Below are 12986 nucleotides of genomic sequence, written 5' to 3'. Positions count from 1 at the left end.
GGCTCTGGTCCCGAGGGGCCGTGGCCGTGAGCGGCGCTGGCCGTGAGGGGCTCTGGTCCCGAGGGGCCGTGGCCGTGAGCGGCGCTGGCCGTGAGTGGCTGTGGCCGTGAGGGGCTGTGCCATGAGCAGGGCCGGCCCTGAGGGCGCTCCCCGGGCTGGCGGCAGGCCCCGAGGGCGGGCGGCCGGTACCTCGGCGGGCCCATTCCGCTGGGCCGCGCTGCCCCCTGCCGCCCGGCGCACCGCACCGCAGCCGCAGGGATGAGTGAGGTGCTCCCGGGAAGTTCGGCACGCTCTCCGGCAATGCGAGAGTATGCGCTCCTCCCCAGCAGCCCGGCGGAGACGATTCGTGTTGCCTCCCTGCGGCACGCGTCGAGCACCGAAGTGCTTGAGGCTTCCCAGCTCTGGTTCTGGGATCTGAGGAGCTGGCTGGTTGAACTCCCTTCATGTTAGCTTCACCTACTGATTCCAATGAAGGAATTTGTGACTTTGTGTCCTTAGCACAGAGTAAGACCTTTAGATCTAGACTGATCCCAAACAGCACCCTGGAATAAGCTGAAATATGGATTCCTCCCTTCTCCCTTCGTACCATTTCCCCTTTGTTCCAGCTTTTACTCTTTCAAAGGATATTTCAAGCTGCCCATTTCTCTGCTAACATTTTTTTCTTCTCTCACCTTTTCATCAAACTTTTTTTCCCTCCTTTATTGTATCTGCCAGCCTCAGCATTCCCCCCGTCCCTTCTTGAGGAGGGTTTGGAGCTCTGCAGATTTTAAAGCCAGAGAACGCTATGATGGGTCTAGTCTGGACCATAGAACTTCCTTCAGTTAACTGCTTCAATTACTGTATGCCATAAACAGAATTATATTTACCTAGTCTTGGCACCCTATCCCCATGCAGTATCTTTGGTAGCTGTCTGAATCTTCTTTCAGCAACTTCCTTTTCTGCCATGTTGGCACTTACCTAAATTGAGATAATCCTTCAGAGCTTCTCAGTTTCATGCACTTGCAGCTCTCCTGCATTTCTCGGTATCCTCAGAGTATGTTTTTTTGACTTCAGCACTTCAAATACTGCTCAGGACTCCTCTCTCCTGAGTTTTTAAGTTTTTACTAAGTGTCATGTGTGACTGCCAGGTCAATTCTTCTCAGGTTTAGGAATCTTTTACTAATCTGGGACCTTTTCCTGTGAAAAAATCACCTCACTCCCTAAATTTGCTAATAAATAGCTGAGTTGTACTTTTCATCTGGATTCTCCTTGCTCACACTGGCAAGACCCATAGCCTGTAAATCACGATCCTTTTCCTCTGGCACTCACAATGAGTAAAAATTAGAGTTCTTTTCCTCCAAATGCCTGAGAACTAATAGTTTTCTACCTAACCAACCTAAATAAAAGCTTTTTTTGAGTCTTTATGATTTCTTGTCTTTTGAAATGCTTTTTTGCTTGCTTTTACCCATTTATCTCATTTATGCTTCATATTTGTTTAAAATATAACTGCTTATTGAGATAAAATAATAAAAATAGACAATGTCTGGAGCTTTAAAAGGCCTGGTACTATAGTTAAAATATTTTCAGGTAACTCAAGCAAAATCAAAATATTTTCATGACACAGGAGGGGAGAATGGGGCCTCAAAAAGCTCTCTGGGCATTGCAATTCCTTTTGGAAATGAAGACAGCCCAAGTAGCTGTTGGAATTTCTGAGGTTATGTTAAGGAGTACTTTGTAAAAGCCATTAAGGTCAGTAATAATTAAAAAAATATTTTTACACTCTCTTTTACCTTAAGAAAAAGATAAGCCCTCAGAAAATGTTTAAAAATGGGGAAAGAGAAGCAACAATGTTACCCTGGTTTTTGTCTTTCCACCATTAAAATACCTGTTCATGTGACCATGTTCTTTCTGAGCCATCCTTCACACAGATGTCCAGCCTCAGCTCAGTCCCTGTGGCTCCGTGTTTGCTGTCCACACAGAGGTTGGCTGCCACGTTTCGAATCTGCAAAACCAAGCAGCAACATTTCACATTAAACTGGGCTGCAGAACTGATCTTTCAACGTAAGGGGGTTGGAGTTTAGCTCTGAAGGACTTGAGACTGACCATCAGTTATGTAAAACTGGCAAGAATTACTTCTAACAGGGTAGAGAGCCATGTCCTGGAATGAACTACTCTTTTTAGGAGCAGCTTCAGAAGAAGCAAAGCTTGAAATATTCTGCTTAACAATGAAAAGTAGGTCTTATGAAATATCTTCATGCAAAAAAACTAAGAGAAAAAGAGTCTGAGAAGTTCAAAACTTGTCTGACTGCTTTTTCCATCCTGTGAGAGCAAGAGAGATCAACAGTATTAGAAGGAACAGATTTCTGTACGAGTCTCTCCCAGGCATGGGAGCAGTCAGTATGCATTCAAAATTCAGGCATGTCCTGTTCCACTCCATGCTCTTTCTTTGACACAATAACACCATTGTAAATAAGGTCACACATTACTCCCTGAAGTGCATAAAATTAAAAAGTACTTAACAAATCTGCACTGAAACTTAGGCTTTTAAAAAGTACTTAATAAATCCGTACTGAAACCTATGCTTACCCATGGAGGTTCCTCCTGCATGCCTGCTGCAAACATTGCAGTGTAACTTGTTCTTAAAAGGAAAATCTTGTTCTTGAGGCTGAAGCAATTGAGTAATAATTAATCTGTGACTATCAATTATACCAGTTATGTACTACTGCTGCCATGTAAATTTTCTTTGAAACTTTGGGTTGAAAAGTAGATTTTTGAACAGCCACCAAAATGAGCAAAATCCTAATGGATTCTAAAATCCATGCACATTTCTCCTTGAGTACCTTAGCTGGGCTACTTAAAAATCCTTTAGGCCCCCATAACGAAAAGGATTTCTTCAAAAAACTTACCCTCTGAATGAGGTAAATAGAAACTGAGTAATCAAAGTGCATGGAAACATGCACGAATTATAAATGTATACTATATAGAAAGCATTTTTTGACATTCGGGATGCTACTTTGATCCTTTTTAAAAGAAATCCAAATGCTGAATGGAGAAACAATTGAGTAGCCATTTATGCTTTTTCCTGAAAAATACCTTAGAAGTCACTGCTGTTGCCATAATATGCTGGACAAATGTACACATTGCCACTTCATACCTCACACACATCCTAAGGATGGAAAACTTCTCAGCATTGCACAAAACATTGCAAGGAAGGGAAATCCTTGTGCATGCAAGACACATGCCAGAGCTACTCTGCTCTTTTTCTGATTCTGGAGGTGTGGAATCAAGTCCATTAACCATAATCAAGAAAGATTTACACAGATGGGAAAGCAACAGGTAGTGAGAAAATGTAAAAACTGTCACTTTCAGGAAAGGTTTCAGGAGGTGCATTTTCTTAGCTTAGAAATTTGTAGACTGGGAAAAAGATGGGGGAGCATCAGTTTGAACAACTACATCCAGAACCTTTGCTCCTTCACCAGAGCTCAGAGAAGCATAAAAAAAAAAAATAAAAATTGGATCAGCCCAGTCCTAGGATATGTTTTTCTTTTTTCAATACAATAAAAGTTGCTAAAGATAAGGTAAAACACTAGCTGTTCATACACACAACCAGATACAGAAATCCAGCACTGGGCAGTCCCACAGCAAAAAAGATGAAAGGTAATTAGTTCTCAACAACCTTCATTTTCAACCAGCAAAAGCGGCAGGAAAGAATAATGAAGGGAAGAGAATTTAATGTCATATTTTTAAAGTTTCATGTGAAATACCTTCTCCAAGTATAATTTTTTTGGAGAATGTTCAATCATTTCTCAATGCACTTATATTTCTATTGTATAGATAAAAGATTTCTGGTCTAATAGAAAATTAAATGATACATCAGTTCAGTTCTTACAGCATGCAAGTTAATTAAAATGGAACTGCTAACAATTGCCATTAATAATTGGGGATATTTATGTGATTCAGAATTGTGAAATGACAGTGAATACACTCCACATCCAATTATGCTTATTGCATTAAAAGGCTTTCATAATTTTGTCTTGATGGCATTGCTCCATCCCAGTCTCTGTCATTTGGACTGTGCAGAAAATGTGTTCAGTCCATTTCTGGAAAAGGCTTAAGCTGAAGCTACAGTTAGTTCTTTCACTGCTGGAATCTGTTTCACATTCTTTATTTCCTCCCCTCTTCCCTCTGCTCCTGAAAGGTTTGCTTGAGTTAGCTTTTCCTGTGTTTTTTTGCAGCTTACATGCTAGCTCAACCTTTTTTCGTTTCATCCTTTCAGCTGCAGAGGGGTCATGGTTAGTTTTTTGTTTTCTTTTTGTAATAAGGCATTTCAGTTAAGTCTGTGCTTTTGTTCTCTAGCGCTTCTGTGTGGCCTTGGCAGTTGCTAGAAACTGAACTGAGCCATCATGCCAGAGCCAGAGCCACGGGGAACATTCTGCCAAGCATCAGCACCACACAGCCTGCAAATCCCCTAAGATGCTTCCATGGACAAAGGAAGGAAAGCAGAAGCACAGGGGGTTTTTTTTGATTTTTTTTTTTTTTCTCATTTATACAGGAATATGCTTTTGAACTGCTTTGTCTTCAGTCACACAGTACAATGGATTTAGGATTTTTGAGGTTATGAGTTACAACTAAAAAACTAAATAGCTAGTGATCCTAACATGTTTCCAACATTCCTATTTGTGCAACTGTAAGACCAGGGATGAACAGGAGGCAGATTTTATCAGCCATACAGGTAGGGACATACAAAACATTTTTGCCCAGCCTTAGATGACATCATTTGTACACACAGATAAGCATACAGGAAAATCACAGTTCCAAGGACTTTGATGTATGGACTGACAAGGATGGTTAGTGGTGATATTAAAGGCTGTTTCAGAATTAAACAAATTCTGACAGAAGCACAGGACGCTATCTGTAAGTCATTATTTATACTTAGTTCTTGAGATGCCATCCTAACTCACTATGGGCACTGTAGTCCTTACAGAGAGCAGATGAGGTGTAGAAGCATAGAGAAAACAGCTTCCTAGAGCCCAGAAGTTATATTGACCAACATTCTTTAATAGTTCCAAGACTCTACAACTTTTCCTAGGCAAATGAGTTCCTGCAAGACTTGATGCTGAGGTAGTAGCTGATGTCCTGGCTCCTGCAGCCTCACCCCTCCTGCACTGGAGCCAGGCTGTCACTTCAGCCTTCATGGAGCCAGGGAGGGGTGAGGTGGAGTGGGAGAGCCAAGCTCCCAGGGGTTCTGGGAGCTGCCCTGCATGCTCATCATGACATGAAACTGTCTCTGCCAAAAGCAGAAAGAGGGAAAGTGTAGCAATCTAAAGACAACTGTAGGTTCCACATGGTCATCTGTGAACAATGACTGTGGAGATGGTGTTAGGACAATCCCTAGGGATACAGCAACAACAGAAGCACCTTGTGCAATCAGTTTGTAGAATACTCTCCCTACGTCTGATTTAATGTCTTAAATATGAAAATGGCCTTAACTCTTAGAAGACATTAGCAATATTCATTTATGTTACTTTTTTTTGTTTGTTTGAGCAGCACTTAGAGACACTTTTAGTGCACTGCTTACATTCTCAGATAACCCTAGGGCCATCAATGTCTATGGATCAAATATGGAAAAATGAGCCACTTCTCCTGTCAACTGATACACAGTAATTTTAGAAGTATTTATCCTTTATCTGAGCCATAAAAAAGAAAAAGTCAAAGGTAAAGAAGTCAAGCACTGCCAAGAACCTCACTGAAGAAACACGGGGCTCTTATTCAGTGTGACATAGATCCTGATAAAAGAATTTGAACAGTCCAGCTGTGCAGCACTCGGTCTGTGCAGGGTGGGGTTGTATCCCTTTTGTACCACAGATGTATGACACTTGCTGGGCTCAGATTGACTCATTAAGGGTATGAGGATGACACGTTTTAAAAAAAGGAAAATAACCAAAAGAGAAGTTAGTGAGTTCTTAGGCTTTCATCTTTTTTCAAATGTGCCACTTGACTTTATGTGCGATATTTTCATGTCAGTGCTGTAAAACAGTTCTGTAAAATCCGTAAGTGTGGGGCTGAGAAAGGAGTATTCTCGGGTTCTACAGCATAGCACTGCTGCAGCGATTGAGACACTTTCTCATTAAATTATTGAAGTTCATGTAACAGCAAGTGAAACCAAGATTAAATTTTGACTTTTGACTGAGTAAAACAACTTTTTTTGCACCACCTTGACTGTAGAACTAGTGAAATCTAAAATAAATGACAATGTCTGATATTATATGATTTATTTACTGTAAAATGTGTTTTCAAAGATATTGGAAACTGTGATACCTGCACAATATATTCATGCTGGATCACAGATTGTAGATTCATGAGTACTTCCTAAGAAAACACCTTGTGTCCAATTCACACCTATTGTTTTAGTTAGTAGGACTTCAAATACGTATTACAAATAAATTATTCTGTCTTAGAAAGAGCATGGGATTACTGCTTTCATCTGGTACCAGACTTCCCAGTATATTCAAAAGAATAAGGAAAAAACATAATTGAAAACTTTCCTCTTTTCCATGGTGGAAAAGAGTACAGTTACCTCACTCAAACACAGAACTGACAGTCTCACTAACCTTAATCTGTCTGGATTTGCTGTTACAATGCTCTGTGGGACATATTTCAGATGTTACAAGGCAGAACAGATTATCAAGGGTATGTACACCCTGCCAGCTACAAGGACAAAAGGCACATACACACATAAGAGATAAGGCCATGACAAGTGCAGTAAAAAACATTGCTTTGTGTTTTCCAAATGTCCTTCTTTTCTATCATAAACACATTTTTTCAAGAAATATGAGTCAGATTTTAAATAAATGTGTTTTCAAAAAAAGAGGAGCTGAGCAGAGTCTGTTTATGAGATGTCTGCTTTCACACCACATGCTTTTCCTAGCTAGATATCAAAATACTAGAGCCAAACTTGTCTGCGTACTTCATTGTTTACTTTCTCAGACTAGCATAGGCAAGCAGATGTAAAGTATTTCCAAATGGAAGCAGAGAGGGTACTAAATGACAGTCAGTGTTGGCACAGACTTTTGGTGTGTATAATCAGCAAGGTTTCTAGAGCTGCATGATTCTTACAAAGCAGTAACATTACAGTCTGCTTCCCTCTTTCAGTTTCTTACAGCCACTGACCTTCAAGGTTTTTCAAGATCCTCACAAGTGCCAACAAATTAATTAGAACTGCACAGGAATGTGACAGTCTCAGAAACAAACAAGAGAAGTAGGGCTGAAAGTTCTCTTCCTGTTATTTTAGAGAAAGTATGTTTTAGACAAAAAAGAAAATCTTTGGTCTTCACGTCCTTCCTAAGAACTTAGTAAAAGCTTTTAAGGCACAGATTTCACACTACTGATATGATTTTGCTTTATAAAAAAATTAAAAAATACTCAGGTTTATGCAGAGATTATATTAATATTGCTGTGAAAAGAATGAATCACAAGCTCCTCCTCTTAGACCCTTTTGACTGAGCTAAGGATTGTCCAGCTGGCCAGAGAAATTACCCATCTCCTGATCCCAGTCCTCCAGGGACACCCATATATTAATGTGAAAGATGGTGAAGGAAGATCACAGTAGAAATCACAGCAATCTGATCCAGCCTGACTTCTACTGATAAATTCCTTACCTCTCAGTACACATTAATCTCATAAAGCTTGGGTATGAGGACCAAAAAGAAGAAACTTAAACAACAAAGGAATTAATTACTGCCAAGCAGTAGCAAACAGTAAGACATATATATTAGAGTTTTTTGGAACGTCTGTAACTGATAGCCTATAAAGAAAAATTAAGGACTGCTAGTACCAGAGAAAGTTATTTTAAAAAGCTCACTGTGAGGTAATTTGTCTTTCTATAAAGAAATTATGGAGAATAGTAGAGGTACCTATGTCTAGAAGCCTAGTCCCACTCTTGACCACTGGGAATTTACACACTTGTGTCTGATCTTACCAAATGTCTTGGTCAAAGTTTCAACTTCATCCTCTGGTTTCAAATATAAAAGTTAATTTTCTTATAGCCCCAAGAACATCTCCCAAAGAATCAGAGAAGGCTAGAACTCCCAGTACAGATATGACTATGGTTTTTTAAAAAATAGCACAATACACTGGAAGAGTGAAGCCTTCTTTATATATCTTAATGAACTGAGAGGAAAAAGCCCTCTGCTTGTGACCTCTCCATGGCGTGAAGCTGCTGCAGCTCTTGGGGCAAAAGGCCACAGCAATTTTTCAGTGCAAGTAAGGAAGTAATTTCCTCTCCCAGCACTCTGTATGTTCTCATTTCTTCTGCACAAAATCTGTCAAAGCAAGGCTTGCTACAGCTCTGTTCTTCAGAAAGGTCTGACTGCAGAACATCTTTGATCACAGGTCGAAATTTGCAGCTGGCTGTTTGCTCAGTCCCTGCTCTGGAGTTGATGCTCAGATACTGGCTTCTCTTTTGTGGTCTCTCTCTTCCCTCATCCATCAATGAAGATATTGTATTTGTCTGCTACTGGTATTCAGTGATGACAGCACCTACAGCATGTAGTGAACAGCTGAACAAAATCAGTCGTTTTCAAAGGAAAGTATCCAGACCTTGCTTGTCACACTTCCCTAACTCCATGTCCACACAATTGTCCTTGTAAGGACAGAAGGAGATATGCCAGTAGATATACAAAAAGCCCAAAGCAGTGGCTTCAGACCTCCTTTTTACTAAGGTGACTTTCTGAATCTAAAATCTTCTGTGACATGCAGTAATGAGTGCTACATACTTTTTTCCTCACTCTTGTCCTCATTTGGCATACATCCTATGCCCTGTACACACAAAGTTTTAATGAGTTACAAAACCAACAGTTACAGTTCTAAGACATGAGAGTTTCTCATTTTAATGGATAGTTCAGGGATTGTTTCAACCACTGTGAACTTCCTTAATAACACTACTTACCATCAGGTTTACTCCGATTTAATAATTTTAATTTCCCACAATCTAAAATGTTAGATTCATTTACAATTGATCTATTCCTTACCTCCCCCCAGGCAGCAGGTGGAGGCTCAACAGGAGGGTAATATTTGGGGACATCCCAAGCCACTGCAGCCATGAACCACTTGAAATCTTTACACTTAAGGTGCTTGCGCAGCTCCTTCTGGGCAGAGATGTCACCAGTTGAGAGATGTCTGTACTCAGGCCGTCGCTGGTAAATGTACTCTGCAAACTCATCCATCCACGTCTCAGCCACTCGCTTCAGGTTCTGGGTGGCACACAAAGGGTAAACATTAATTTCTTCGTGTTTTGAGTGAATGATATTCATAACAGGGAAGATTTTTGAACAAAACAAAACAAGAAATCAGCATTGCATACAGTTTTTCTGCTTAGCTGGTCGCATTTCTCAGTCTTAAAACCTGGAAAAGTTCCAGTAACCGTATGCTATCTTCATTACAGTGTTGAGTAAATACAGAGTATTAAGCACCCTGCTTTCCTGCTGGCTCTGTGAGTCTTCTGTCTGTTGAACATCTTATTTTCCTTCTTTCAATTCTTTATGCATATTCTTCATATGGGTTTTTGATTAATGATGGATATTAAAGAGAAATTTCCTTTCAGCTGCTTACATTGGTCCCTGTTTTTTCCCTGTTAGTTCAGACCTGCTAATGTGGAAGAATGGTCCAAATCCTTCCTTCTGATGTATTTCACTTTGCATTTGAAAGGCATCTGAATTTCAGTCTGTTATAATATTGCTTAGTCACCAAGAAATTCCTACCTAAGTTTTGGGGTCAGGTCTTACAAGTGAATGTTTGGGGGCAAGCAAAGAGGAGTTGATCTGAAGAAAAAGACCTCCTGGGATAGGAGCCACAACAACCTGTGGCTTTCTGCACTCACTCGTCCTGTGAACATATCTAAGACTATTTACGTTCCATGTAACCCAGTTCTGGCTGTGTTTCACAAAGTCTATTTTTGTTGGCATTTTATAGGAAACAGAATTACCTGTTTTGCTGCATAAGAATTTATTAAAATTATAATTAATTAAATTAGCTGACTCAAATTATAAAATAAAACAAATATCATTGCAAAGAAAAATTCTGGGTGACTTAAGAGATATATTTTATTGTTCTTTACCATGGAGAAGGGGGCATTTTTTTTCCGTATTTTTGTTCTTAAAATTCCTCCTGCAACTCCATGCACAAAAATTTATATGCAGATCTTGTAGTGGAGTTTGGGCTTGGTCTAGTCTGTATTGCCATGGCTGCCCAATAACCTTTTATCCCACCAACAAAGCAACATCTCTCTGGATAACATTGACACACTAGGGTGTTCTTATTGCTTTGTTTGTAAAAGCAAGACAATCAAGTTTTATAATATTCTTTTTGTAGAACACTAACTGCAAAATGCTGAGATTCACTCTGTAATAAGCTGGAGGACAACATACATCTGATTATCATCAACATAAGGCAATGTTTCTTCTCAGAACATTCTCTGCATCTAAGTAAGCCGGATTCATACTCTGCCTTCAAGATTCACTGGAAAATTCTTTTCCTGAATTTTATTAATCCACATAAACTAAATGTCTCTGATCTAATAAGGCTTATCTGAATACAAAGACAGCAAGACACAGAACAAAGAAAGTAGTTTTAGCTGACACTGCAAGATAACTTTCTATGTGCTTTCTCTCCGTGAAGCAAATATGTTAAACCTGCAGGGATAAAGCAAGTAACATTAATGCAGTGTAAGAATTCACAGCACTCATATCCTTATTCAAAAAATGGCTTGTGCCCCACATAAGTTTGGCTTGTGTTGTAATTTCATGAAGACCTAAATAACTTTATCAGAAATTAGAATTCAAGAACAGAAACTGGGTAGGACAAAGAAAACCACAAGAAAATCAAGAACATCATCTAAATTATAATCTCACCTTTCTGGCAGAAACCCTGTAATGCAGAAATTTTCTGACAAGTGAAAATGCTATGTGATGAGATTTTGTACATGAGGCAAAAAAAAATAAATTATTAGAAGCATTAAGAAAAAAGCCAAAATAATGAAAGTATATGTGATTTGTAGCATATCTTTCACTGCAATGCTGCATAACTCATTTGCTACAATGCAAATGCAATTTAGGACTGTTCTAGAATATGGTTTTTTGCAATCATTTCATCTACCAGACTATTTTCATATCTAAAAACCATACTATAAAAAGAGCCATACAGTAAAAATACAGTAAAATTAAAAAAAAAAATTCTCTTAGGAAAGAAAAATTCAAGTTAAGTCTTGCACCACCTCACCAGTATTAAGAGTAGTCTCTGATGGACCACCTGGTCACTAACTCAAAATTCGTATTCAACAGCCAAGAACTTTTTGTTTTCCAATAACACCTTTATAACTATTTGGGTTTCGTGTGTGTTTGTGTGTAAACCCATCAAACACTGTATTTAAAAAAAAAAAGTCAGTTCTTCCCACTATTCCCCAAGTATCAGGCAGGACACTTCGGACAAATCTATTAAAAACTTTGCTTCCCTGCTCTTCCAAGACCACTCTTTCCATCATATGCTAAAAATCACCTGTAATGAACTTGTATATTATCCTTACTATGTTTATGCATTGATGTTATAAGCCAAACCCTTATGAGGCAGCCCTTTGAATTTCAATAGGTTTGTTTTAAAAATGCCAACTCCTGATTTGCTAGCTCTAAATCTCCAGGCTACTTATGATCATGACCAAAAGGAACACTGTGTTCTGGAGTGGTGAGAAGCTGTTTCTGAGGCAAGCATTCAGCATCTAAACAATTTAGTTTTAAAGAGGTTTGTTGATCTCAGTTAGCCTGTGTTAGCATTTCTTATTCTTATTACCACTATGCAAGCTCAGAAATCACCATACTTCCTTTTACCAGAAATGTGTCCAGACTAGTAGTAAAACTCCCCATACTTGAATTGAATGCAGTCAGGAAGAGCTGCTGTACTGAAAGCTGGTTTGGTGCAACATTGCACAGGAAAGGGAAACATCATTTACACTCTTATTTAGAATGCGCTAACCCAGCATGTTCCTGGAGCAAAAATATGGGCTGTCCAAGGTGACATGGGTGAACTTGTAAGCTGAAAATCCTCATTCTGTGGCTGTCTAGCAGCATGATGAATTGCAGAGAACCTCTTAGGATCGTAACTCTTCTCTGCAAATTATGGCAGGGAAGCTGGAGCACAACCAAAATGAGAGCCCTCATATCTGAGCACTTTAGGCCTACCAATCAAATGACTTACTGCAAGGTAAGGATGTGATTTTGAGTCCAAGTCTTCCAGAGCTGCCATTCCATAATGTGGGTGGATGTCTGACATAGCGGATATAGGAAAGAGAATTGTCACTTCCTCCTTGCTTGACCCTTAGGTGAGGCTAGATACAATCTGAGCATGTCATATAAGCCCCACGAGTGGGAATGGTCTTGAATAGCTACCTGATCTTGACAGAGTCTAGCTGTAAACCAGGCTTTAAGCAATTTGATTGCTTAAATGATATGATTTTACTCTGTGTACACTGCCACAGAACTTGCATGTCAAAGAACTTTAAGAGCCTACTAGATTAGGTTGTGTTTTGTGAACGTCTTACAGCATCATTTAAGCACTCATTTAATTTTCATCCTAATGAGACAGTTAAATTTCACAGTGGAACTAATTTTCAAATAATTTAGAGTCAACAGAAATTAGATTTGAATCTTCTTGATTTCTATCTCCTGTTACTATTTATGTAATCTTCTACAGAAAACTCTTTTAAATGCCCGTTTCTCAAATGGCATCAAATATCACTATAGGAAGAACCAGTTTTGGTATATCTTTGTGGTAGACCACTCTTGCTTGGATTCAATCTGAAAAATCTCATGTAAATGCATGTGGAAAGGAAAAAATGAAAAATAGAATCGCCATTTAGATTCGAACTGACCTCAAAGATCATTGAGTTCAACTGTTAACCCAGCACTGCCAAGTCCACCACTAAACCATGTCCCTAAGTGCCACATCTACATGTCTTTTAA

At 39.3% G+C, this 12986-nt stretch overlaps 1 protein-coding gene across 2 annotated transcripts in view; it reads right to left on the bottom strand.

Moving 5' to 3' along the window:
* The window catches only part of GALNTL6 (polypeptide N-acetylgalactosaminyltransferase like 6), a 425327-nt gene that overhangs the window by 16874 nt on the left and 395467 nt on the right, over nt 1-12986 (bottom strand). For both annotated transcript variants that reach the window (XM_015624627.2, XM_033513661.1), the window contains exons 9-10: nt 9009-9230; nt 1865-1981 (exon numbers count right to left, since the gene is read on the bottom strand). In XM_015624627.2, coding sequence (XP_015480113.1) covers nt 1865-1981; nt 9009-9230 — 339 coding nt within the window. The remainder of the gene's footprint in view (nt 1-1864; nt 1982-9008; nt 9231-12986) is intronic.

The sequence above is a fragment of the Parus major genome, chromosome 4, assembly GCF_001522545.3.
Source record: "Parus major isolate Abel chromosome 4, Parus_major1.1, whole genome shotgun sequence".
Classification (NCBI taxonomy): domain Eukaryota; kingdom Metazoa; phylum Chordata; class Aves; order Passeriformes; family Paridae; genus Parus; species Parus major.
This window is presented reverse-complemented; position numbering and strand designations above follow the sequence as displayed.